Genomic DNA, 27,469 nt, shown 5'->3' on the forward strand with positions numbered 1-27,469 from the left:
CAAGGTTGTGTTGCTGTTACTATCTTAAAAATTCTCTGTGGCTATCCCACATCACTTGGATGGTTTCTGGCTGATCAAAAGCCTTCAGCTTTTGAAATGAAGCTCTGATTTCTAGGGCCCTGTGCCAGCGCAGTGCAGTTTGCCTGGGTGCCTGCTTTGCAGAGTGTATGGGCTCCTGTGTTGCAGTTCTAGGGCTAATCTGGCCCAGCTGAGCACCGTAGAAGCAAATGTCCTAATTGTTCCTCCTTCTGACCTTGGATCCTGCTGTGGAAAAGCCGTGGACTGTATAGTGCATTCATTGAGCAGTCCAGAAGCTTACTGGCACTCTGCTTCAATGTGGCATTCTGATCATGGGAGCGGGCTGAAGTTAGGCTGAATTAAGATCCCCTGAATATGGATAGTGCCACCTCCTCACGCCGGCATCTCTGGCTGCAGATCCTGTTGGGCCACACTCCCTGCACGTGAGTGCTTTAGAACACCATACTGAGCCCTTGGCTGGAAGATTATGTCTGTTACTTTGTGCTACCTGAGGCTGCTGTGATTCCTTTGTTTGATTTGTTTGCATCAGCAAAACATTCTGTGTATGTCTCTGGTCGGTTGTTTCTTTTCTTCCCCTCTCAAGCAAATGCCACTACCATCAACCTTCCTACAAGCACCTTAGAAATCCAGCGATTCCCCAGGGAGCCACCAAGAAACACAGGGGCTGAGAGGCCAGAGAAGGGAGTAGGGAGCGAACCCATCACAGCCACTGTCATCCCCCAGATCAGTGGGGTGCAGACCTGCAACACAGTCCGTGTGTTGGAGTGGAAAGATGGAGTGGCTACTTTGCCTGGGAGTAACCTGAGGGTAAGTGCAACCACGGGCCATATTTGTCCTCCTTCCACCATTCTGCTACTCCCTCCAATGCTTGCCCTTTTAAGTGGCAGCCCCCAAGCCTGTGCCAGCCTGGGACCTCTGGAATATGATGCAGGGCCCTGGCAGTACCCAAGGCCCAGCTAGAGAATACTTCAGCTGTTCCTGCTCTGTGAGACTGCTCATTCCCCATCTCTGTGACTGCCCTGTACTGTGATCTTAGCAAAGAGAGCATGTACATGCTGTGTTTGGCACTGCAGTGTTGTGCCCTGCACAGGGAGACAGAGGAATGCTACTTTCTGTGTGGGGTATTTTTCCTTTCCAAGCCATGTTATGGAGTTCGCTCTCAACGGAGTCCTGTGCTCACCGTAAAAGCAGCAGCCTTGCACTCATCAGACAGCTTTTAAGTATACTGAGGCTACTGAGTAGTACGATATAGCTTGCATGAAGTGCACTGATTTCTCAGCTTCTATTTAGCACATCATGATCCCTCTCAGTGCTACCAGCTGGTGCTGATCACACTGAAGTGCAGGCAGACAGCAGATGAGGCCTGGGATTAGAGCCTCTCATGCTTCTTCTCTCTTCTTGGACCATGAAGAGTAGGCTCAGTAGCTAGCAGGGACTGTATGGTGGGGCATCAGGATTGCTGACTTTTGTGCTCACCTCTGTCACTGGAGGAGCCATCCTCTTTCTGAACACAGTAATCACCAAGCCTTGCCCCTGTTATTCTCGGAATTCATATGCACCCACTAGCTATAAAGTTACATTTCTACCTCCTTGTTAACTTTTTCCTTCTGTTTTTTGGTTCAATGACATAGTTTCGAATAAATGAGTATGGGACGCTGAAGGTGGTGAGTGCTGACAAGATGCCTCCAGCAGAAGCTATAAAGGAGGGTCATGCGAAGAAAGATGGGCAGTCAGATGTGGCACCCACTAGCAGGGACAATACTATTGTTGCTCAGGGTAAGAGCATCTTAGTGGCACTTCTGGGGATGGGTAACGTCATCCAGCATGTGCTGTCTGTCTTAGGGCATAAGCAAGGCAAATATCTCCTGCTTCTTGCTCTTTTTTTCTTTCTTTGATACTCTTGTGCCTCACTGTTCCTCTTCTCTCTGACTCAGATGTGCCAGAGCAACCCAAACTGCCTACAGCAGATAGCATTTGCCACTGTGATACCTGTGGCCGGAGACATGTATCAGATGGAGCCCGGGAAGGCAGGGGTTTCTGCAGTGAGCATTGTCACCAGCAGTTCAAAGAAAGGTAAAGGAAGGCGGGTTTGCTCCATGCAGGGACATATCTATCCACCTGTCTTCCCTCTCTCCCCCCTTATCAGCATGCTTCCAGGAAGAGATGCAAGCTCGTATTGCAGGTTCTGAGGACCCCACTTGTTTCTGTCTTCCCTGTAGGCAGGGTGTCCAGAGTATAGTGTGGGGAAGAATTGTTCCAAGGCGCAACAAAAGCTGCAGGAAGGTAGATTTTCTCTTACCCAGTTTGTGGCCTCATAAACATGCATCTGCTGGGGCAGGACTGCTATGGGAGTTTGCTATAGCAGGCTCTTCCAGGCGGAGCAGCAGTGGAAAGCATGGGTTGCATTTCCAACCTTTCTGCTTACTGATGTGTGACTTCCAGGACTGATTTTCCAGCATCTCTGTGGGCCCATCCCTAGGTTCAGTTTTCCAATACTAGTGTATGAGGGTGGTTCTGCTCTGTATTCTGGTTCTGACTGCTTGCCAGCTCTGGTGCTCAGAGAAGTGTATAAGTTAGTTAGGAGGAAGGAAATAGGAAATGGAACAACAGCACTTCTCCAGGACTGACTCCCTTACCAATGCCACAGATATTGCCATATATTTTACCACAGTGGTTTACTTTTCATCTGTGTAGATCTGTCATTGTGGAAAACTCTGCCAGCAGCACCAGTGCCACTGAAATGCTCAAGCCAGCGAAGAAACGAAAGAGGAAGGACTACCAGAGCCCTTCGGAAGAAGACTATGAATCTGAGCAAATGGTAGGAAGAAGGCAAGGCAAGCATATGTGTGCCCATGTCAGTGTTACTGTGTGCGGCTCTCATCAGTGTTTTTCAGTGCCATATTAGCAGTATGTTGAAGGGGTAACCTGAAGCTGTTAGTGCCAAAAAGGCGAATATCATGGTTTCTAGATAATTGGCTGGCTGTTTGGCATACTAGTGCATGGGAGTGTTCAGTATTGGATGTGTTCTGATTGGGCTTTTTTAGGTACTGAATGCTCTCAACTGTTGTCTTGAATCTAGGCCACTCTAGAGTAGAAGTGCTGAAGAGAACATCTATCTGTGTGATGTGTTTCTGGGGGACAGAACTGCTTGACAAGGCAAGCTCTACTTGCTCTACTTGCCAGGCCTGGCTGTAGCAGATTTACACCAGATGTCATTGCTAACACACAATACCAAAATTTCCCTGTCAGATTCTGAGATCAATCCTGTTGGCTTCCCATTTCTGGGCTAAGCATCAGTTGAATCATGGATGTTTTTGGAGGCTTATCTTGGCCCTTGACACTGGTGTGAAGGTACAACATGCAGCATAAACCTCTGTGCAGGAATCCTGACATCTAACACCTTTGTCTGCTCTTGTATCAAGGAGGAAAAGCAGGAAGAGCTGAAAAACTCTGTGGGAGACACTGCCATCAGCAATACAGAGGCTGACACTTGGAGCCAGCACGGTACAGAGGGGCCAGGTCGGTGTTGGGGTGAGCACTCCTCTGCCACAGCAGTGTGGATGGGAATGCATGGTGAGGGCTGCAGGGTCTTACTGCAATCCTTCAGGGCTGGGCCAGCATTTTGGTGCTCCAGCAGAGTTGAGCACCAGTGCCAGACATTGGTGCATGTTCTTGAAATCTTGTGAACTCCTCTGCTTGATTGATCCTGCTCTCTCTGTCTCTTTCCCTTTCTTTCCTTTCCTCTCTTTCTCCCTGTGGAATGGTTGCACCCTTACAAGTTATGGCTGTGTCTTCTTCAGGAGCTGTCTCGTAATGTACAGTGCTTTCTGGTCCCTCCCTTTGGGAATCAACCCTCCTGTGCGGATATTCCACTCTGAGAGATGCTGTCCTGAGCAATAACCTGTTTGTGCCTTGTCTGGCTGTTCCCTCCTCTTTGGATGGTCTCAAAGGGAACTTCCCTCTTGACATCAGGAGCTCACAGGTTTGGGTGCTGCTCCTGTAGGTCTTGGCTTGTAGGAGTCCAGTGATTTGGGATTGGCTCATGTCACAGGGATCTATTCCTAGACTGAATCAGAGCAAATTTCAAACACAGAGATGTGGTGAAATCAGAGGGAAATTGGATGAACTGAGGAACACACTGTTTGCTTGCTTTCCCCCCCCCCCCCCCCCCCCCCCCCCCAACATTGGAGTATGATAGGGGGTGAGAGAGGAGAGGAAAACTTGTGAAAATACTGGAAGTAAACATTTATGGAAAGTATATTTTCTTTTGAAGTGAAAGGTCATACTTTAAGTTATTTCAAAATGAAACTATTCCAGCTCCGTACTCACCTCCACAGCAAAATGCAGGGACTGTAACAGGCTCTAGATGGTTGCCAAGCCCTGATTTTGAATTGGTCCAAAGGAGGGCCACGAGGCTGCTCAAAGGGCTGGAGCACCTCTTCTGTGCAGACAGCCTGGGCTTGTGCAGCCTGGAGAAGGATGGAGGAGACCTGACAGTGGTCCTCCAGTACTTTAAGGGAGCTTGTAAGCAGGAGAGGAATCAACGTTTTACATGGATGAACAGTGATAGGACAAGGGGGAACAGTTTTAAGCTCAGAGGGAGATTTAGATTTGATGTTGGGGAAATTTTTCACTGAGAGAGTAGTGAGACTGCCACAGCTATGGATGCCCCATCCCTGTAAGGTGAGGCTGGACGGGGCTGTGGGCAACCTTATCTAGTGCCTAATTTAGTGCTTGGCAACCCTACCCACAGCAGAGATGTGGAACTAGATGGTGTTCAGTATCCCTTCCAACCTAAGTCATACTATGATTCTGTGAGTACAGCGAGCAAAGCACTACTGAAAAGGGAGGTTGTGTGTGTTTGCCAGCTCCTTTTCTCTACAGTCTGAGCCCTGAACACAGATCTTCCCTGCTGTTTACAAGTAAGCAGTGCTGAGCTTTGTTATTTCCAGCATTTTATTTTCTCATGTTCTAGAAATTCATCTGTAGACAAAATACGCACCTGGATACTTCGGTGCAGCAAAGTAGGTGCACATTCTGTCTCTGGGTGTATTTATCACTCTCCGGAAGTATGAAATTTGTCCTCATGCATTCCCTGGACATATTTTGCTGTTTTGGGTATTGTCTTCTTTAAATGAGGGTAAATGTATCTCTAGGGCATCACTGTGGCTCTGGTGTCTGAGGAGGACTCAGAGAAGATAGCAGAATTTGTTCCTCTGAAGTAGTGGAGGAAGGTGGTTTGACTGGCTGGGAGCCACTTGCGTTGGGGAGTGATTCCCAGACTTCTAGATGGATTGTGCTGGTTGTCTCAGATCTGTCAGCACAGTGGCCATTTCAGATGTACTGGCTGGAGAACTGGTTGCAGAGGTGTCCTGATGCTATTGCACAAGATGGCTCATGGTCTTTAGGTGCCTTCTAGAGTGTTGTACAGCAGCAAAAGACATTTGGGTTACTGTGTGAGAGGGGGGATCACTTGGCTCCTTGGGCAGCTGGCCAGGTTTGCTGAAGAAGGGGTTCTGGTAGGACAGTGCTGAGCTTTGCAGTTATGCAGGACTGTGTGTGAGAGTGGGATGTGGCCCCAGTGGGACAGACCTGTGTGCTCACCTGCCCAAGGCAGGCAGGGACTGGGGCTGGAGCAGAACCTCAGCAGCGCCTCTTGTGTGTGCGTTTGTGCTGCGCTCAGGTGCCAGCGAGGAGAAGAAAGAAGGCTGGTCTTGGGCGTCCTACTTGGAGGAGCAGAAAGCTGTCGCTGCCCCTTTAGATCTCTTCCAGGATGTGAGTTGGGATTTTCCGTCTTTTTCCCTCCTTCATCTTCTCTTTTCTGTACCTTTTCTTTCCTACTCCTCCTCTTTCTCCTCTGTTCTTTGCTTCCCTATTTAGTGGGGTTCCCATCTTCACTTGGAAGTGACCAGTCAGCCTCCAGTTCTGATTGACCCCAAGTCCTGCTCCCCAGCAGGATGCTGTCCCTGTCCCAAGTGCCCCATGTCTGCCTATTGCTCTGGGAGGTTGGTGGAGCCCTTCCAGTCCTTCCTCAAGTCAGGCCTGGGCTCTCCTGAGGCTATGCAGGGGATCTGTGTCCCCACCTCCCATTGGTTGATTGCCAGGGTGCAAGAGGAGCCCACACCCCATGTCCCACTCCTTGTCAGCCTAGGGATACTATGCCCTGACAGCAGTAAGAGACACAAACCCACCAGGAGGTGGAGGAAGGTGTTTTTTTTTCTGTGGAAAAAGCATTAACAATTTGGCCAAAAACATAACCTGTTGCCCACAGTCTCCTGGGCCCAGCAGCTCCCATAGGCTGATGGTTGTTCCTTGGGATGGTTCTAGACCCATTTACATCTGCCATTTTTTTACATTGTATTTTCATTTTTGTTTCCAGTACCAAGTAGCTTCCCAGCACAAGAATGGGTTTAAAGTGGGGATGAAGCTGGAGGGAATTGATCCACAGCACCCATCCATGTACTTTATCCTGACGGTGGCTGAGGTAAGGTGCCTTTGCTTTCTGCGTCTCTCTGCATGTCCTTCCTGCCCAGTGGAACAGGAGTTTGGGGGCCCTCACTTGCATTCTGCTGCCAGCACTGCATGAAATGAGCTAGCACTCTATCACCTCTGTCAAGCAAATGGGTGTTTCCTTCCTGTTTGTAAGGGCAGGAGCCAGTGCTTTGGAGCAGCTGCCATGTCGCAGCCCAGTTATTCTCTTTGCCACCCTGGAGCCATGGGGTATGGTGTTGTACTGTGGTATTGGCAACGGATTCTTACTTTTGAGTTGATGCCTCTCAGACAGGTCTGAGCCCTGGAGATGGAAGAAGTGAAGGTGTCCCATTGATCTTGTGTCTGCAGAGGCCCTCTGGGTCCTGGATTTTCCACTCAGTCATTTGTCATGTCCCCAAATCGGACTTGCCTTGCATTTCACTCTGGGCCCACAGGCAGCCAGGAAAATCACCCTCATGACAGTGGATACTGTTCTGCTACTGGAGAGATTTCACCAGAGCAACATGGCATTTAGATATACCTCTATGCAAACATTTCCCACGAACGCAGAAAAGGGAATACTTGCACTCACTGGTTCCATCACATAAAGTGAATACAGAGATATTTTACTGTGGCATCTTAAGCACCAGCCTGAAACCCCCTGCCCAGAAGGTAGCAGTGGCCTTATACTTACCTTGATCCATATTGGATAGCTCTTGGGTCTGGCATCCTGATTTGTGCACTGGCATATGATTTTTGTTTCTTAAGTTTTGTTTCTTAAGGCTTCCTTAAGTGCTGTATTGAAATGTTGTGTGGGAGGGGTGGTGGGTGCAACATCCAGCCAGGGACAGCAGGTTTCCATGGTTCTTTCCTTCTCCTGCTATTTCTGTGGGTAGGTATGTGGCTATCGGATGCGTCTTCACTTTGACGGCTACTCTGAGTGCCATGATTTCTGGCTGAATGCTGACTCCCCTGACATCCACCCTGCTGGCTGGTTTGAAGAGACAGGACACAAACTCCAGCCTCCAAAAGGTATGAATCTTGGTTGATGGGCCTTATTGAAGGAAGGAAGGGAATGAATAACAGGCCCCCAGTGCAAGAATAGGAGACTCCCTGGGTTCCAGGACGGATGATACTGTGCTGGGTGTTGCTGCAGGACACCACTTTAGGTACCCATCAACATTAAACTTCCCTTCCATTCTGGGGCGAAGCCCTGTTGCCTTGGATGCACTAGCTGGTGCACATTGGTGCTACCACAACCTGGGTGCAGTGCACTCCTGGGCAGAGGACCAGTGCTCTCCAGTTCTAAGCTGTTTTTCCACTCCAATGCTAACATTTCTTAGCACCCCTCTGAAGTCAGACACTGGCCTAAACCATAGGCTATAGGTGCTCAATGGCTGTTCAAAACCCTGCCCACCCTTGGTGTGAGGGCTGGCTGGATTAGGATGTTCAGACTCAACCACATGACCTCTTGGCTCCCTGTGAACTTGCTGCTCTCATTTCTCTTCCTGAGGGGTTTTAGGTTATAAGGAAGAAGAATTCAGCTGGACAAACTACCTGAAGATAACAAAGGCACAGGCAGCTCCTAAGCACCTCTTTGTGATCCGAAACACTGTGAGTGGCAGCTTCTCCTCCCTGTCAGAGCCTGTGGGTTTGGGGTGACTACTCTCCAATTGAATATTGGGCTTTTCTCTGTTCACCCCACAATTCTCAAAGCCACAGTGAGTAGGGCCAAGAGAATGCATTGCTTGTGTTGCTTGTCAAGATGTGGTGTGCTTAGCTGCTGAAGATCCTTACGTTGGGCACAGGCTTGCCATGCCCAAAATTGGAGCTGGGCTGATTTCCTTTCTCATCTGGGTCCTTCTCACAGATTGTTAACATACGTTTCAAAGGTATTGACTGGGGAGAAATAGGTATTACTCTCAACAAATATTTTGCCAAAGAAAACCAAACAAACTATTCATGTTCCATTATCTGTTTTCTATCTTCATTATCTCTGTCTCTGCCTTTGTTTTTCATGTGGCAGCTTGGGTAAAGGAAGTGAGAATGTAGCAGAATGAAAAATGCTGCTGGCTTCTTTCCAGCTGCAGAGGAAACTAAACCTACTGATAAATCAGTCTCTTTAAGTTATTTACTGTGGCTAAGTCCATGAATGCATGGATTCCCTGCCGAGGTGGGGATGTGATTTTCTGCAACAGTTCCGTTAGAATATGTGACACAGTGTTTTGCAGATTTGGGATCCAGGAAGTAAGGCAAGGTAGGACGCAGGGCACTGACCCAGCTCTTTCTACCAAACCTAGGGCATTAGTAGCTAACACAGTAGCAACATGACTAGACTGAAGTCAGTATAAGTTGGAGGCAAGTTTTCTCTCCTTATAGAAGATCTTGAGGGTCTAAAGACTTTTTTCTTTCTTTTTGTATGGCCAGGGTGATTTAATTACCCTCTACCTGTTCTCTTACATACACGGACCCTTCTGACCCTAAGTGGCCCTAGGCCTGCCTGCAGGCCTGAGAGGGTCTTGTTTTAGGCAGCTGCTCTCTTGCAGCAGGCAAGGGAAGTGGTGAGGAGGGTGCTGGGTCTGAGGCTGTGAGAGAAACTTGCTTCTTTCTCCTCCCAGCGTGAGGCTCCCCCAGGCTTCGAAGTGGGCATGAAGCTTGAGGCTGTGGACCGCATGAATCCTTCCCTGATCTGTGTTGCCACAGTGACTGATGTGGTGGACGATCGCTTTTTGGTGCACTTTGACAACTGGGATGATACTTACGATTACTGGTAAGTGCACAGAGGCTTCTAGGTTCCCAGTGCCAACTCTCTTCTTGCTTCAGCAAGAGTGATGAGGTGCTTTAGAAAACAGTACAATACCACAAGTATGCTGCTGCAGATCAAGCAACAATCTGACGCTGTAACAGTCATAGACTGACCCAGTAACAATCATAGAACCATGTAGATTAGAAAAGACATTCAGGATCTTGACGTCTGACCATCATCTGATCTACCAAGTCCTATCAGTAAACCACGTCCAGAGGTGGAGACTCCAACAGTTCCTTGGATAGACTGTTCCAGTACTTGACCATCCTCTCCATGAAGAAATGATTCCTAACATTCAATCTAAACCTACCCTGGTGCAACTTGAGACCATTATGAGACTGAAGAAGAGGGTCACCCACCTGTGCTGGGGTGCAAACCTTTACCTGTTCATTGTCACTTTCTGGGATGTTGCTGTGGCCTTTTAGGTAACACAGGGCTAAGACAGGTCTGATCACAGGCCCTGATACCCACTTGGGTGTCAAAGAGGGTTTTTTGCAATGCACCTGAGGCAGAGGCTGGATACCTACTCTTAAAAAGAGTTCCTGGGCTTGTATGTGAGGCATTGTTTGCCTCTGTGGATGTGTGTGTGCAGGTATCCCAGTTGAGGCCAATTTAAGCCAAGTAGCACAGAGTTCTGCTTTGTTACTGATACTCTTATTTTGCACCACAAGGAACTGTGAGGCTGCAGCAATTTCTGTCTGTGGCTGCTCCTTGCTGGTGTTGGCTACGCAAAATAAGTACTTCATGCTCTGATCTAAGGCAGACCTTAAGTGTTCTGGGATGTACTAGGAGCTGTGACCAGGGTGTGACCCCTGCTGGTTGCCCAGATTTGACTGCTGTGAACTCTGAAAGACATGGCATGTAACCCCCACAGGGTTGCTTTTCCCTGGACAGCTCTGACACAGCAGTTCCATCCAGCTCACATTCATGTCCTGCTCTTGTGAGATGGAGTACTCCACTCCAGCTCTTGCCCTGCTAGGGCCTGGAGTCCCCTGGGTCACTCAGGGCCAAAGGTGCTGTAGAAAGCCTTTCTTTCTGCAGGGGCTTTTGCTGGTGGTGTAGATCTAGTCTGTGCCACTTGCTGGCCTATCCCAGGCCCTGGCAGCCTGCACAGTCTACCAGGGGTGAGACAGGTGTCTCAGTCCTGTATAATGGTTTAGATGTATTTTCTAGGTGTGACCCCAGCAGTCCATACATTCACCCAGTCGGATGGTGTCAGGAGCATGGCAAACCCCTCACACCTCCTCAAGGTGAGTTGATAGCTGGGGAACACAGCCTTCAGTGGCACATCACCTCAGAGACAGGCTTTCTGGGGTGGGACGGGATGCCTAGGGAATCAAACCCCATGGCCTGTGCTTGCCTGCAGGCCCAGGCAGTTTCTTCAGCAAGGTTGTGGCCAAGGAGGTGGCACGTACAAGAGTCTCTTGTACATATATGTTCAGGTCCAGCATGATGTTTGTGTCAGGCCAAGTGGAAAGGTCAGGAAGACCCAAGCTATATGTGCAGGCCCAAACGTTCCTGCTTCCCTGCACCCTGGGTTTCATGGTCCAGGGCAAAATAGTAGCGCATCTTAATGTCTCCTAGGTTTCCATATACATGGCACAGGCATAGTTGGTCTTTCAAGGCCTCTGGGTTACTTGCCATCTTCCTGCTGTTGTGTATCTCACTTTCTGCATCTTTCCCTTCTAGATTATCCTGACCCTGATAATTTCACCTGGGAAAAGTACTTAAAAGAAACAGGAGCATCTGCTGTCCCAGCTTGGGCTTTTAAAGTGGTGAGTGCCACATCATCTTCTTCGTTATACGTGGGCAGGAATTCAAATTTTCTCTATTGTCAGGTCTTCAAATTTATGAAGAGTAAAGAGATGTTTAGCATCTTCTTACCACAGGCCTGGGATTCAGATGTATGCTCAAGGTTCAGAAGTGAAGGCTGTCCTAGGCAAATAGATCAAAATGGGAAAAAATCAGAAGAATGGCCATCACCTCTGCTAGACAGAAGCTGTGTGATGGAAAATCATTTAAATTTGCTTGACAGCTATCTCCACTTTTTTCAACAACAGCTATGTCCAGCCAAGTGCAGCTGTGTTATAAAGTCCCTAAATGACTCTTGAAAGCGTTCTTCCTTTGGGCATAGCTTTTCCATCTTGTTAAAAACACAGTTCAGATCTGGGAGTTCTGTTCATACTCTTCTGGTAGCCAATATGAGCAGCAGTGGCTCTTATCTGGACAGGACAGGGGGTAGGAGCTGGGCTTTGGGAATACATATGTTTCTGGAAAAGCAAAGTAGTCTGGGGGTGACAGGATCCTGAGCGTAGCCCTACTTCCTGCTGACCTATATTTTTTCTTGTTCCAGCGCCCGCCCCATGGCTTCCTCGTCAACATGAAGCTCGAGGCAGTGGACAGGAGGACTCCTTCCCTCATCCGAGTGGCCAGTGTGGAGGATGTGGAAGATCACAGGATAAAAGTGGGTCTTAGTGCTGAGCCTAGGTCCAGGCACTGTGCCAGCTTCTCTTGTCTTTCCTAATTCACTGCCAGTTGCAATGGCAAAGTATATAGAGGTCTGTGGAAGCGCACAGTGCATAAGATGGCAGATGGCAAGCCCCAGTGCCTGAATCCAGGAGTGGAGCAAAATCTTGTGTTGCAAAATCTTGTTTCCCTGCTCTGTTGCATGCTATCAGCTTGGAAGACTTCAGAGCTACTCCTGGAGGTACACTGAGGTTTAAAGGGTGACCTCTCTACTTTTTTCCCCAGATCCACTTTGATGGTTGGAGCCACATATATGATTTCTGGATTGATGCAGATCATCCAGACATACATCCCATAGGCTGGTGCTCAAAAACTGGTCATCCACTGCAGCCTCCTCTTAGTAAGTTCTCATAACAGGGCCCAAGAGTGCCTGATCCCCACAGTCACCATTACCTGTCCACGTGCATCCATTGTGCTGGTCAAGGGTGGGCAGGGAGGAAGGGCTTCCATGGGGAAAATACTCCAGTTTGGTGCATGCTGGAGTGTCTGGGGCTGTGCCTATGACAGTCTGTCCCTTGTTCTTCTGGTCTAGGGCCAAAGGAACCAGCTTCTTCTGCTCACTCAGGCTGCCCAACCCTGGGCTGCAAGAACATCCCTCATACCAAGAGCTCCAAGTACAGCTTTCACCACAGGTGAGCTCCGCAGCTCAGCTCAGAGGGTCAGAGCTTCCCTGCCAGCTATGTGCCAGAGCCTTCCTCTGTGCCTGTCAGCAACCAGTCCTTCCGTGCACCCACCCTATGCCTGGCTCTGTCCCTGGAGCCTGCTGCCAGCTTAACTGCTGATGAGCTGATGCTTTCCTTTTTGTACCTGTCCTGTGTCCCCAGAGCTCCTGAGGATGCTCTTCAAGTTCATCTGCAAGGGGTCCTGTAAGCCTTGTAGAGGATGGCCTTTATGTACTTGTAGATGATGCTTTGAGAATGATATTCCTCCCACCCTACCTTTCACTGTGAGCTTGTAAGCTAGGAAGTACTGAGAGGGGACATCTCCCTCAAGGCATTGTCAGTTGTTTGTATGACCCTTTTCAGGAGAAATCAGTGCGGGTGTAATGCTAACCCCAGCATGACAGGCTGTCACCAGAGCAGAGAAGCGAGTATAGCAGAGAGTACTTGAGAATGAGGGAGGCAAGTGTGGCTCCCAGAGGTTTACCTCCTGGGCACAGTCATGGCACATGGTTTGTCCTATTTTGAGGCTAATCTGGATGCCTGTGAGGAAGCACTCCTACGAACCCCACTGACCTGCTTGATCAGCATTCTGCTGACTTGCACAGGGTGGTTGTGGTGCCAGTGGACAAGATAGGACAGGTGTTCGTACATGGAGGGACTGGACTTGCCCTATGTATGAGCCCACACAGCTGGCACCACAGCCCCAGGGAATGTGTTCAGCAAATCTTTACTACACTTTGCTTGGCCAAGGCTATGGCTTCTAGCAGTTGGGGTTGGATGGTGGTCCCAAGCCAGCTTCACCCACTCTTGCCTCATGCTTTGTTCTACTCTCACCTGTCCTCTTTTCTCTAGGAAGTGCCCAACACCGGGTTGTGATGGATCAGGACACGTGACAGGGAGATTCACAGCACACTACTGCCTCTCAGGGTGCCCACTGGCGGAGAAGAACCAGGGCAGGCTTAAGGCAGACTTGTCTGACACCGAGGCCTCAACTCGCAAGAGGAACCTGATCGGCTTCCCTCAGCGGAAGAAATCTCGGCACCATGGGAGGTAGGGGAAACTTGGCGACCCCCGCACAGCAGTGTGGGGCCACTGGGCTACACATGACATCTGTAGGATGGATGGTTGAGTTGGAGAGACTCCTTGCCTTCAGGGGAGCATGTTTGCTAACAGCTGGTGTTTGTTATTGCAGCTCTATTGAGTGACCTTTGACACCTCTCCTGTTTTTTTTTTTTTTATTCACATTATGTTTCTTTGGCTGTCAGCCCTTTTTGTCAGGGTCTGAGAGGTAATCCTTGCTCCTACTGTCAAGGCATTGCTCTGTGCAGTGTGGCGAAGGGCCCTTAGGCCAGTTCCAACACAGGTGAAATCAGTTTTCCTTTATCTTTAGAGGGCGACCTCCAAAGTACCGGAAGATCCAACAGGAAGACTTCCAGAGTAAGTGCGCTCCTCTGCCATGGTGTCATTGCAGAACAGGGTAAGACTTGAGCTGGGGTGGTGGCTGACAGAATTATGTCTTTCCTTGGCTTGCTCTGTCAGTCCTTGCACAGGTCAGCACCAGGCAGAGGGCTGTGTAGACTTCATGATGTCAAAACGAGCCGTCTAACAAGGGATGTCTGTGACTCTTACCAGTGCTCTACTTGGTCCTTCATCACTTCTCTTGATTTGTATCTGTGAATGTTTGAGTGCTTTAGGGCAAGGAATTGGGACTGTCTCTCTCTGGCTGTGCATTTTTCCAGGCACTTTGTCTTCAGCTCAGGGTTCTGTGCCTTCATCCTATTGGTGCTATACCCCAAATCCTCAGTGTGAGGTGCCACATTGCTCCTGCAGAACAGAACCTGTTGTTGAACATTTTCTTGGCAATTAGTTCTCATGATTGGCATGGTACATAAGTGGCTGTAGGGTGATAAGGCATTTTCTCCAGCCAGTATTGATTTTACCTTAGGCTGGCTTGGTGTTTAGCCCATCACTGGAGCTGAATGAAGATCTCTTATTGGAAACCATCATTGGCTCATTAGGGCAGAGACTAAAGCTTAAAGTTTTGTTATAAACCTAAAAAGAGTTGAATGATAAGGGATGGTATTCTGGTGTGAAAATTGATTTGAAATTTACGAAGGACTGAAAAGAACAAGGCAAAGTCAACCTGGTCTCTAAACTACGCCCACCATTTCCAGTACCACTGTACTGAATGCCTTTGATGCATTAATATATCCTGTTTAATTCAAAGGACAGCCACTTGCTCTTAATAACGTGACCCCACAAGACCATCTGCTCCCAGCCCCAGGTCCTCTCCTGAACAGAGTCTTCTCCAAGGCTTGTAGAATGGGACAGGATGTTCTCATCCCCCTTCTTTGTATCACACTTTGCATTTTTATTGGCAGCTATTTCTTCAGACAACATGCACCAGTCGCTCTTCATGTCTGCCCTGTCTGCCCATCCTGACCGCTCACTATCACTGTGTTGGGAGCAGCACTGCAAACTCCTACCAGGAGTGGCTGGCATCACAGCAACCACAGTAGCCAAGTGGACAATTGATGAGGTGAGGCAGTTTTGGAGTGTGTGCTGGTTCCTAACCCACTGGCATGACTGAGAGGACTTCAGCTGGCTCTGCAGCACAGTGGTACATGTCCCTGGTACAGAACAGTAGCCTTTTCCCTGGGCTAATGAAGTGTCCCACTGGATACACCCGGAGAGCACGGTGTGGACAGCTGTCAGTCACATGCCCTGATGGCAGTGGCTTGGGAAGAATATGTAGAACTACCAGATTCTTCCTTGGCTTGAATGTGATGCTAACAGGGCAGGCAGGTGAAGGACAACAGTCTTCATTTAGCATACTAGTTTTCCAAATCAGTTTTCTCTTTTCTAAATAAAGAACAAAACAACAAACAAGCAAAAAAACCTCCCATAGACTCTGCAGATAGGGAATCGCTTCCCTCTTTCTCTGTGATGAAATATTTACCTCTGATTCATACTCGTCACTTTTATTTACTTTCTTTGGTATTGGTAGTGGCTTCTCTTGTAGGTTGGGTAGCTGGACCTCTGAGACTGGACTGGCAGCCCCAGCACGCAGCTTTGCCTGATGTCCTCTGTGTGCACCACTTCTGCCCCAGTTCCTCGGTGGGAATCATCTTGTTGGGCTGGAGATAGCTTATTGGAGATAAAGCTGTTGTAGCATTTGCTACTCTGGGGCTGCAAAGGACCAGCACCCATGCTGTTTGTTGAGCAGGCTATGTCTTGGATGGGTGCCACTAAACAAGCTTTGAGGCAAGAATTGTTCCAGCTTCTTACACCCTGGTCAGGAGTGGCATAGGAGAATGCTGCAACTGCAGCACTTTGCCCTACCAGGCATGTGTTAACTTAAAGGATTCATAAAGCTTCTATGGAAATGAGGATGTGATCTCATAGGGGTGTCTCCAGACAGAAACATTGCTTCCATCTTGACATTTCTTTCTGTTTATTCCAAGGTCTTTAGCTTTGTTCAAACTCTGACGGGTTGTGAGGACCAAGCCAAGCTCTTCAGAGATGAGGTGAGAAGGGCTGGAGAAGGAATGCAGGCAGCCCAAAGCAGCTGTTTGCCAACAGAAGATGAAGGAATTAGCCATTGGCATTCCTTCAGTGGCTTTGCTGCTGAATGCCTAGAGCACATCCACCACCTGGCAGGTGCCACCCCGGGGGTGGCAGTTGCATGGCATTCCAGTGTGTAACTGTCAGCCTTTGCAGACAGTGGCATGAGGGAGATTCTGGATTCTGTCCTTACCATGTTGTGCTTCCCTCTTCCCTTGGTGTGAGTGAAGAAGGGTCCCTCTGAGGAGGCTTTGTCTGGGGAGTCGGAGAATGGTGCTGCAGCTTCATAGAATCATAGAAGTTCTCAGGTTGGAGAAGACGTTAAAGATCTTCAAGTCCAACCACGACCTAACCATATTACCCTAAATCTAACGACCCTCCCCTAAATCATGTCCCTGAGCACCACATCCAAACGGTTTTTTAACACATCCAGGTGACTCAGCCACCTCCCTGGGCAGCCTGTTCCGGTGCTTAACAACCCTTTCTGTAAAGAAGTTTTTCCTGATATCCCACCTAAACCTCCCCAGACTAAGCAGCCCCAGTTCCTTCAGTCTCTGCTCATAGAACATATTCTCCAAGCCCTTCCCCAGCCTTGCTGCCCTTCTCTGGACCTGCTCCAGCACCTCCATGTCCTTTCCGTAGGGAGTTGCCCAAAACTGAACACAGCGCTCGAGGTGAGGCCTCACCAGTGCTGAGAATAGGGGCAGGATGACTTCCTTAGTCCTGCTCACCACACCATTCCTGATCCAAGCCAGGATGCCATTGGCCTTCTTGGCCACCTGAGCACACTGCTGGCTCATATTCAGACAACTGTCCATTCAGTGCCATCACTGCCTCCTGAGGGAACCTCCTAAACCTTCATCCATCCATCCTTCCCTTCCTGTATTCTCTTACCAATATGTCAGTTTTGTGACACTACTGTCCATCAAGGTGGTTCATCATTTTTAGATCCCACTGTGGACAGACATACATAGAAAATGATTTCTAGCACGTGCATTTCACCCCAGGTAGGCTGATCCTGGGCACACTCAGTACAGCGTATGTCAGCTTCAAACAAAGTGGCCACTGTGCTCTAAGGGTGATCAGGCAAAGTCAAAGTGGGGGAAGCCTCTGTACATGCTGGCGCCTAGCAAGAATCAGCCTGGTGTTTGCCCAGAGGGACTTGCCTGCTAGCTGTGAAGTACCCACTGCACTCTGGCACAGAAGCCCAGGCCAGCTGCAGTGTGAGTTCCTGGACCAGCCCTTGGATGGGTGTATCTGCATCCCTGCACTGACCCTGGCACATGAGTTCCTAGGCCTGGCTTTTCTATCTGGGGCAGCATAGGAGCACTGTGGGTGGCTCTTGCTATGCTCCATATGAGCAGGGGGGAGGCTGTGGCTGGCTGCCAGAAGTGAGTGTGGTCGTTCACATCTCCGGAGTGCCTGCACTGTCTGTCTGTAGGACATCACAGCCTGATTTATCGGTGAATGCCTTAAGTCCCTGCTCTCCTCTGCAGATGATTGATGGCGAAGCATTCCTCTTGCTGACTCAGGCTGACATCGTCAAGATCATGAGCGTTAAGCTGGGCCCGGCTCTCAAGATCTACAATGCCATTCTCATGTTCAAGAATGCTGATGACACCTTAAAGTGACTTTTCTTGGCCCCACTGGGACCTTCCTTCAGCACTGGTGCTGCCAAACTGCCTGGCCAGGACAGAGACCCCTCTGAGTGCCCTCAGCTTGTTGTGTCCTGCAGCATCTCCTACAGTCTATCTCCTGTCTCCTCCCTCACTCTTTCTCCATGCCACCTCTCTGCTCCAGCGCTGGGCACAGACTGACCACAAGCTGCAGAGACAGGGAGTGGATGTGGGACTGCTGTAGTGCAAAAGCTGCCCTGATACCCCTCTGTGACTGCACCCATTTGGGGTGTGATCAAGGGTGGGGAAGCGGTGCAGAGGTTGTAACAGCTGGAGGCTGACAGCTCAGCTTAAGCCACCGAGGTAAGGGAAAGGACTGACTGCATACATGCTTGAAGGCTGGTCTTTGCTCAACAACTGGGAGACATTTTTGTTCTTTTTTTTTTCTTGTGTTTTTCTCTGGGGGATTAGATACTCTAAAGGAGCTTCTGCTCACTTTGCCTTTTTGTCTTTCAGTTCTTGTGACTCAAGGCTAGATGATAACTTTGCTTTGTCCCTCACTGTGCCGAAAAGCAGTGGCCTCATCTCCTGCTCTTTCTGGCAAGCAGTGTGTCCTGGCTGCAGCTCTGCCTATGACCGTCTGTGTTTTGCTCTTTACAGAGAGGTCTGGTGGGGCTAGGGCTGGGTGACTGTAGAACAAGCTCCATTTCCTCTTGTGCAAGCTGTCTTCATCAGCATCTCTGTGGGAGAAAGAGTGGTTGGTTAAATTGTTTCCCTTTCAGCAGTTAAAAAACCCTTTGCAAGGGAGAGTCAAGCCTACTTTGGTCCATGTTTTAAGGGCAAAGCCCTTTCTAGAGCTGAGGCAGCTGCAGAGGGCAAAAAAATATTCACAGGCAGAATGAGGGCTTTGTTCCAAAGGCATTCTTGGCCTGGCTTGATCAGTCCTGCCAAGCTGCCTTCTCCCCCATTTTGCCTTTGTGTGGTCCCTGGGCATTCCTGTATGAAGAGCAGGATCCCTTGCTGTTCCTGGATTTCTTCCCTTCAAAACCAAAAGGAAGTTGGTTTGTTTGTTTTTTTCCTGTTCTGCATTTTTCTAATATATGATTTTTCCAGCAAGGATGCATGCACTTTGGAAATGCTCGTGTAGCACTCTCCCCTGTAAAAGAGCAGTGTTGTGGAAGAAGACCCTTTCTTCAGATATTCCATGTGTCCCCTTGGGATGAGGCCCTGAAGCACTCACATGGCACTCACTGTGGTCTGCCATCCTTATGTGCACAGCTGCTGCAGGTGGTGTTGGAGCAGCAGAGTGTCAGTGCTGCGCTGCAGGGCAGCCACATACCCCAAGGGCTCTCCAAAGTCTGCAGCGATGTGACCCCTTAAGTCCCACACTCGCTTTCTTTCCCATTCCCAGGAATGACACACCAGTAGCAAAATATTTTTTCCTCCTTTCCCAGTGTCCAAAGACAGAGATGAGGTGTCTTAGCAAGTGCACCAGCAATGTGTGGGGCAGAACTGCCTTGGGAGCCACTGTCATACCTGAGTCAATGTGTTCTAGGCTTCCCATTGAAATGTAGCATTTTGACTCTTTATTTCTGAATATTTGAGATTGCATTTGACCTGCTGTTGCAATGTCTGCTGCCTGCTCTTAATGCAGCTAGTCTGTGTATTTATTTATTTTGTCAGTGCTTGGGTTTGACTAGACAGCTCTGTCATCTTTTCAAGAACTGCACCATGGTCTGTTGTGGAGAGAGGGTGAGTGGGAGGGGATATCTGTGTCCCACAGTGAACTCCTCCAGTCACTCTTGATTTGCAGTAAAGGTCCCCAAATTGGTCTCCAGCTATTAGGAAGCTTTCCTGGGCCACCGTGCATTGGGAAAGAGGAAGAGCAGTCCCAGGACCTTCAGCTGTCAGAGTCTTCATGCAGACCACATTGAGACATCTTCAGGTGTGGTCTGGGATGGAATAGCTCCTGTTTGGCTCTTGTTACCCACGTGCAGCACTTGGTTATTGAGCTTATAGGGGAGCAACTTAGGAAAGAATCCTGTTCTTATCTACTGACTTATGCTGTCACTCCTCCTCATGGGGAAGTGACTAAGTGTTGGTCCTGGGTGCTAGGAGAGGAATGTCAGATCTGAAACCAGTGTGAATGATGGACAGCCTTGTTTAAAATGGGGCTGTTCTGCAGAGCAGAGGTGCTGGTGAATTCAGAAGATACTTGCTGAAGAAGAACTACTCTGATGTTGAGTGTAATCAAGCTGTACTCTGCCTGGGCAACAGCAAAACAGGCAGAGGTGTGTGCTCCAGACTGTGCCAGCCTTCGGCATCAGCAGGAAGCTGTGCCCATGGGGTAATCCTCTCCTGGGCTCTTTTGACCTCCCTGTAAGGTCTGGTGGCACAGCTTGATCCTAGGTCCCTGCTGGGCTGGTACTCTGCCCGGGAGCAGCTGCCAGGAAAACCAGTGCCATTGGAAAGGTGACATGTGGAGTGATGGTCTCTATCACTCACTTGTCTGCTGTCTTGAGCCTCAGCCTATGGCCTCCTAGGCTGACTCCTCTCAGCCCTCCGGGTACAAATCTTGTGCACTGGTTTAGGTGAGAGACTCCCAGGGTCTGCAGATTGTTAAGGGCTATTTGCTGTTAAAGCTTATAAGCTTTTTTTTATTCCTTTAGAATTGGAAACCAAGCCCAAAGCATTGTGTGTGTGTGTGTCTGTGTGTGTGTGTGTGTATAGGTTTTTGTGGGTACTAGTGTGGAAAAATCACAGAACAATGTCCTACAGTGTTGGTGTGACACTGTTTAATTGTGGTGGTCTCAGGCCATGGAGGTGGCCCAGGGTCTCCAGCAATGGATTCTCCATTAGCAGAAGTTGTCACTGGTCCCAGGAGGGAATCCAGGAAGAAGAAAGTTTAAATTTAATTTAGCAAGTCCTATGTCTCCACAGAGCATTGCATGGGAGCCCCCTTTCAGAGAGCCTCAGGACCAAGGCAGAAGGACCAAAGTTTCTTTTCCTTCTCACCAGACTAAACTCCTTGCAGGGATATTCAGTGCCATGTCTCTGAGAAGCTGGAGTGGACATAGGCTGCATTGTGCCCACGGGTTCTCTGTGGTCTTCCTGAGACATGTGACCACAGCCAAAGTTTCTAAGTCAGCGAAGGGTTTTAAAGTCAAATGTATTTTTCAGTAAAGTCTCCCTTTTCCCCCTTCTCTCCCCAGAGTCTGTGCTCCCATCATCCATGTTTTCTGCTTTAGCCATATGAGTTGTTCCACCACACACTTTGGCATCTTCTGGGGTGACTAGTCCACTGGTGACTCTGTACACGGGCACAATTGGAGCCTCTTGAGAAAGGTGCTTCTCCTTCCTTGTGGAAACGAGCAGCACTGTGATGGGCTGAGGCTGAGGTCTCTGTTTCTTTGAGAACAGCCAACCTGAAGCTCAGTGAGGAGTGACTATGTCTGCCCTATGGGAGAACAAGTTCTCTAGGAGGGTCTATGGCTTAGGACATCTGCCTCCTGCAGAGGCAAATCTGGGGACTTGGGCAATGAAAGGAGCTGGGGAAGAAGAGGGAGCCATGAGATAAATGTGGCTCGACTACTACTCTTCTGTTCCTCCTCGCTTCTTAACCTGTTGGGGAGGGACTGCTTGATCCATTGGGGAGGAAAATAACTGAAGGCTACAGCCTAGCTCCATCCCTGCGGCCCATTTCTTCCTACTTGGGGGGAGAAAAAGGCGGAATATGTGGAATATGTGATATGATAACAAAGACTTTTTGCACTTTCATTCATTTTGCACTTGTTTTTATTTTTTATTATATATATATTTTTTTTATATTTGCACATCCCCTTTGTGTTTTCATAACAAAAATATTTTTGTTGTAGCCAGTGAAGCTATTCTGAAATTTGTGTCCTGACTATATAGAAGTTTAAAGGTTTTATATATATAAATTTATATCTACATAAAATAAATTTATATATATAGATCATGGTGTGATGTGTTATGTTAGTGTTTTAAAATAATAAATGAATGTGAGCAATGGAAGTCAGTGCAGCTGGAGATCACTTATTCAGCCCCACTCCCTCTCCCAGCCTCAGACTCGAGCTGCTCGCAGTAGGGGAGGGGGGTACCATCCCTCCTCTGAACAGGGGGGAAATGAAGGCACAGAGCGCTGCTGTGGGAACCTGTCCCAGGAGCCCACCCCCTGCCATTGGGTCCCCAGGCCATACAGAGCTCAAAGTCACTCTGAACCTTGCCCCATCCCACAAAGGTGACTGCTGGAAGCAGCAAGAAAAGGAAGGGATGGTCTATTTCATCATAAAGGACTTAAGGAGAAATATCCCATTACTGGTTTCAGGTGGGAGGATGCCCATTACAGGGAGCTCTGTGTGCTGGGCACGTACTGACTTAGCCCTTCAATCTAGGTGGCCGTGGCAGCATGACCTCCCATCTGGGTGGTCCAGAGGGGAGCTGTGTCTCATTCCAGGGGCAGCAGCTGTCCTGGTGTGTTCCTTCGGCTGTTCACGGCCTCAGCTACCATCAGCCCCAGCAGGATCAGGACCTCCACCTCAAGGGCCAGGTGCACCATGTTGCTCCAGGTATAATTGCAGGGGATGGAAAGGACAGTCACTGGAATTCCAGGGGAAAATGGGGACCTCTAGGAGGAACCGGAGGGTCCAGGGAGTTCCCAGAGCAAAGGACTCCCATGGGTGCAACAGGTCATCCAAGCGGACAAAGGGGAGACACAGGGGGCTCCCAGGGCAAGCAGACTAAGTAACATGCTGGGGAGTCCTGGGCTAAAGAGGAATAGGTTCACAGGGAACAAAGAGGATCCCCAAGGGCTTCTGTCTGCCCCCACTTTCCACATCACTGCTCCTGGGGAAGTGCACCTACCCACAGTCTCTGACCTGCCACCCAACCCAGTGCGTCCTGGCACTGAGGATGAAGAGGTTAATGAGAACACAGAGCTGGACCTCGCCTACAACTGTCAGCCAGATGCTGCTGCTGGGCTGTGATGAGATGTACCGCTGTGACCAGGGACAGTAGCTGCAGGTGTGGGTCCCACCATTGTGCCCCATCACATGGGGTACTACAAAGGTGGCCATGTTGCTTCCTTGCTCTATAACCCCTACAATCTCCCAGTTCTTCCAGAAGTGAAACTGGGCACTCTGGACTCCACTGGTGCACTGCAGTGTTACACTGCTCCCCAGCTGGACACTTCAGAGACAGGCTGGGCCTGACCAGTTGTGATCTGTCAGGAGGGGACAAGTGAGGCACTTGGAAAGGGACAGGACATTGCAACCACTTTCTCATTCTTACCCCAAGTTGCCCCAAGGGGCAGAACATCCTCTCCATGCTACTGGGGGGAAGCCCCCAGTCCAAAGTCCAAGTTTTTCCAGCAACTCAGGTACTGAGGACAGCCTTTGGTGTGCCTGCAGGTCCCCAGACCCAGCCTGGGGTCACAGCTGTATTTCATGCTCTCACCAGTAGCTCAACAAAGGGGCTGAGTTGCGAAAGGTTGCTGGGGTCAGATTCATTCCCATAGTGGGGAGGCATGGGCTTCCCCATCTTCTCAGGCTACCTGAGTGATGGTGAACGTTGCCATGCTCTTGACTGGCCGGGCTCTCTGCTGGATGCTGACATTCCTAGACTTGTACAGCAACATGACTGATGGCACTGACGCATGCAGTGGACTGTGGCTGATGTCCCCAGAATGGCACCTTCCTGACGAGTCACAGAGCTGGAGGGCCAGGGGAGCAGTGACTCTGGGCACAGGCTCAGGTAGCAGCTCTCAGAACTGGATGAGACCAGGCAGCCCCTCCACCTCAGCACTGAATGCTTTCCCTGACATCCACCATGCAAACAGTGTGCCAGATACATTATGTCTATAGATTACCTATAGCTACTCAAAAGAGCTGACAAGACTCAAAGACATCTGAAGGAAGCTGTAATCTTCTACTTACGCCCCTGTTACAGCTGCTTTGTTCCTCTACCTCCTTGTTTCTAGTTCCACAGGATGTGGCTGAAGAGGTGTTCTCTCACTTTTCACCACTAGTTCCAGTGTATTGCTAACTCCTGACCAGTTGATTGGAGTTCCCTCAGTGTAGTACTGGCAGCTGTAGCAGCCTCCCTTGCTGTGATCCGCCCAGGAGAGGTAGAAATCTGTGTATTCCACTGAAATTTTGAGGGCAGTTGCCTGGCCCTCCAGGTATAGGAAACAGCTTTGGAGTGTTTGATGGTGCAGTGGAGCATAATGTCAGATCCTGCAGCGACCTAATGACTGGGCAGAACAGAGAGAACAGGCTTAGGAAGACAACTGTGTGGGGAGAGGAGAAGACATGAGAAGTTTCATAGGAGCCATTGGGTTTCCATAACTCCACCACCTGACTCAGGCAGAGGTGATGATCATCTCTACCACTCCAAGCCAGGAAAAAGGGGAAAAATCTTGCCCATCATGTGGATGGCGAAGTGGCTGTTTGTGCCCCCGTCTGCCCAACTTGAAGGGTCTTGGCACATCCCTCACCTTCCACTCTGACTTCCATGGTGTCATGCAAGTCAGCACAGTTTCATTGCCTCCATCCACATATTGGCAGCTGACCTCTGTCCATTGGGGCGGCCTGAGAGAAGGAGAACTCAGCTGTGCTATCAAGTAGCTCCAGGGTACAGAGCTGGTACCCATCCTTGTACAGTACCATGTTCCCACCATGGCACAGATACCTGCAAAAGATGGTGGTAGAGTCTCCCAGTGGGATCACCCAAGGTGGCTGCAGGAAGATGGAGATTGTGGGGGCACCTGCAGAGACTGAGAAGTTGTCAGATGGACAGGTAAGGCCCAGTTTTCCACTGCCATGTAGTGTGCCTGAAGCCAGTTCCATACCCCATCTCTATACAGGGATGGGTTTTGTTCTGTGGGGCTAAGGAAGAGCCCTGGGAGATGGATTAAGGCTCAGAGATGCATCCAAATTCCTTATCCATCCACCACATAATACTCACTTGTTGTAGCCTTACTCTGTGCAACCAGCCAGACACCTGCCAAGATAAATGGTTGTGTAATCGTCTGTGGAGTCTCTGAGCACATCGTGACCCCCGCTGATAGTCCATACAACCAATGACACTCACTGAAGGCTAGCACACAGGCTGTAGGAAGTATCACACTTCTCTTGTGTCTTTCAACTGAAGCAGGGTTTCTTCGAATGAAGATGCCGGCAGGAGACACTAAACCTGTTCTTTTGCAGAGAGATTGCTTCATTTGGGTCCCATCAGGAGTGTCACAGGCCACTTTCTGCCCCATGGAAAGTGTGTTTCTGAAGTGCAGGGCTGGGAAGGTCAAACTGGAACCAGAACGTCCCAGTCAACTCTCCTGGGACTGGACACCTGTGATAACCTGATTTGTTCCTTGGGCTCTTTGTTTCTATTTCTTTGCTCTGCATTCTTTACTCTGAATTCTTGGGGAAATGACTGCTCTCAACTCTTGCGAGAGAATGTTTTGCAAGTCAGACTGGGGGAAGAAATGACTCGTGGCTCCTTGCAGATTTCAGTGAGAAAGCCTGAGCAAAAAAATAGTGCAATTAAATTGCTCTTTTTTTAAGACAGGGATACAATAACAAATGAATTTTACTCTCCTTCAGAGACTGGGCACCACACTTTCCTGTATTATCAGTGGATGCTGAACGGATTTTCCTACAACAAGCTGCACAAATCCTGTCTGTGAAGGTGCTCAATAAAATTGACTTACTGTTTGTATTCTTCTTTTTTTATTATTATGATTGGTGTGTGCCACTAAAACAGCTATTTTATTAATTGTTTGATTTTGGGCCTGGTTTTTGCCAATAGATGCAAAAACATATATCAAGTTCAAAAGAGTAAACTTGTTTTTATTGTTCATTTCAAGATAATACAAAAAATAAGCAATAGACTAGAAATAAGTCAATGCTATAAGTCATTACTATACAGCAAAAGTCATAATGATTAAGAGAGCAATGGCCCCAGTACTTTACCATCATCCAGATCTGCAATTGCTGAGGAGCCCTGGTTACAGCAAGGATTTGCAGAGTCTTTCCTGGCAACTGGGAGGTCTTAAATGATGTGTCTATCCATAGGTGAGTTCTCCAGTATTGCTGTAAGAGGGTCCAGCTTTTACACTGCTGAATAAACAAGCTTACCTAACTTCAAGGATGTAAACAGCTGGTTTCATTCTCCTTTTGGATTCCACCCTGGGCCTGGTCAAGGGAGGAACCAAGGGAGTTTGTGTACTTGGCCTTGATATCATGCTTCGAAACAAGCAAAAATTAATACATTCATATAATATTTTATCTAAGTTATATATCCTGCTAATGAGACAGTTTATTTAAGCTATGTATTTTGCTAATAATCAAATAGTAATGTCATATAACGCTTTGTTGAGAGGTTCACCTAGAGGCCAGCATTCGTTCAGGGCCCATTGTTCAGGCCTTAGCACTCCAGGTCTGTCTCACTGAAGTCGAGGAAGATCTCTGCACCATATAATGCCCCTGCTGTGATTTAACACTGGTAGGAAGCTGAGCACCACTGTCTCACTCCCAGCACTCAGAACTAATAACAGCTGGAGCAATGAGAGTTAAAAAGAGGAGTAAAAATACCTTCCTCTATCTGAATGGCACAAAGGGATTGGAAATGGGGGTTGTGGTCAGTCCAGAACACTTATCTCTGCCAACTGTTCACTGTCAGTCTTCCTTTGCTTTGGCATGGAGTATCTTCCCATGGGATGCAATCCTTCCTGGTCCCTGTGCAAGCTGCGGTTCTTTGAAAACTGCCCCAGTATGGGTCCATAAGACAGGGTTCATCCTTCCAAGGCAGTCTACTTCAGAGCAGGTCCCCACGGGCTGCAGCTCCATCCCAGGCCCTGCGGGGCTCAGTGGGCTGCACCTTCTTCAGTCCACGTCCACTGCTGCACCGCAGGTTCCCCCATGGCTGCAAGGGGAGATCTGCTCCGTGCAGTGCCGTGGGCAGCAGGGGGATGGCCTGCTCCACCGTGGGCCTCTCCTGGGCTGCAGGGAGCTGCTGCTCTGTGCCCGGGGCGCCTGACCTCCTTCTGCACTGACCTTGGTGGCCGTAGGGCTGCTTCCCTCTCATGTCTCACTCCTCTCTCCCAGCAGCATTTTTTTCCCTTCTCACATCTGCTCTCACAGGGGCACTTGGCACCACTCATGGCTCAGGTCTGGCCAGCAGCAGGTTCCTTTTGGAGCTGCCAGGATCTGGTTCTGATCTGATCTAAGGCAGCTTCTAGGCTCTGCTCACACCCCTGCAGTGCCCTGCTACCAAAACCTTATCACATAAACCCAATACAATTCCCCCACTGAGAAGAGCATACAGAGCAGTCTACAGAACCTCAGTAATCATTTTAGAAGAGCAGGAGCAGACGCCTGGAAAAGCTCAACTGGATGTCAAGCCTACACACAGATGGGGGGAGCTGATGTACCATGTCTAGGGTACGTGTCCTCCCAGTGAGCTGGAAAGCTGAGAAGGAATTGCCTCAGTGCCCCAGCCTTGAGAATATTAAGAGGTGCATAGGGAAGGGAGGAGCTGGACTTTCTTCCCTTTCTTAAAAATGGGAGTGATGTTTTCCTTTTTCCAGTCAACAGGGATTTCACCTGCCAGCCACAATTTGATGGAGAGTGGCTTAGCAACCACATCAGCCAGCTCCTCTAGGGCCATGGGACGTATGCCATCTTGTCCCATTGACTTGTACACATTCAGTCTCACGAGGTGGTCTTTGACTTACTCTGCTGTTACAGTGGGGGGAATTTTGCTCCCAC

The 27,469-nt window shown here is 49.1% G+C and overlaps 1 protein-coding gene and 1 pseudogene across 6 annotated transcripts in view; one reads left to right on the forward strand and one right to left on the reverse strand.

Annotated features, from left to right (window-relative positions):
• L3MBTL1 (L3MBTL histone methyl-lysine binding protein 1) overlaps positions 1 to 21,610 on the forward strand; it is a 37,659-nt gene extending 16,049 nt beyond the window's left edge. For 2 of the 6 annotated variants that reach the window (XM_048962645.1, XM_048962646.1), the window contains exons 4-23: positions 623 to 846; positions 1,671 to 1,815; positions 1,974 to 2,112; positions 2,734 to 2,857; positions 3,462 to 3,570; positions 5,723 to 5,814; positions 6,419 to 6,523; positions 7,407 to 7,542; positions 8,024 to 8,124; positions 9,129 to 9,280; positions 10,490 to 10,566; positions 11,006 to 11,091; positions 11,670 to 11,780; positions 12,068 to 12,182; positions 12,375 to 12,474; positions 13,357 to 13,554; positions 13,895 to 13,941; positions 14,886 to 15,043; positions 15,969 to 16,031; positions 17,565 to 21,610. In XM_048962645.1, coding sequence (XP_048818602.1) covers positions 623 to 846; positions 1,671 to 1,815; positions 1,974 to 2,112; positions 2,734 to 2,857; positions 3,462 to 3,570; positions 5,723 to 5,814; positions 6,419 to 6,523; positions 7,407 to 7,542; positions 8,024 to 8,124; positions 9,129 to 9,280; positions 10,490 to 10,566; positions 11,006 to 11,091; positions 11,670 to 11,780; positions 12,068 to 12,182; positions 12,375 to 12,474; positions 13,357 to 13,554; positions 13,895 to 13,941; positions 14,886 to 15,043; positions 15,969 to 16,031; positions 17,565 to 17,699 — 2,417 coding nt within the window. In that variant the 3' untranslated portion in view covers positions 17,700 to 21,610. Of the gene's footprint in view, positions 1 to 622; positions 847 to 1,670; positions 1,816 to 1,973; positions 2,113 to 2,733; positions 2,858 to 3,461; positions 3,571 to 5,722; positions 5,815 to 6,418; positions 6,524 to 7,406; positions 7,543 to 8,023; positions 8,125 to 9,128; positions 9,281 to 10,489; positions 10,567 to 11,005; positions 11,092 to 11,669; positions 11,781 to 12,067; positions 12,183 to 12,374; positions 12,475 to 13,356; positions 13,555 to 13,894; positions 13,982 to 14,885; positions 15,044 to 15,968; positions 16,032 to 17,564 lie in introns of those variants that run through there. The other 4 variants (XM_048962647.1, XM_048962648.1, XM_048962649.1 and 1 more) reach the window with 4 other exon arrangements.
• Positions 21,611 to 22,014: 404 nt separating this feature from the next.
• Positions 22,015 to 26,726, reverse strand: LOC125701103 (immunoglobulin superfamily member 1-like; annotated as a pseudogene).
• Positions 26,727 to 27,469: the final 743 nt, after the last annotated feature.

The sequence above is a fragment of the Lagopus muta genome, chromosome 16 (genome assembly GCF_023343835.1).
Source record: "Lagopus muta isolate bLagMut1 chromosome 16, bLagMut1 primary, whole genome shotgun sequence".
Taxonomy (NCBI): domain Eukaryota; kingdom Metazoa; phylum Chordata; class Aves; order Galliformes; family Phasianidae; genus Lagopus; species Lagopus muta.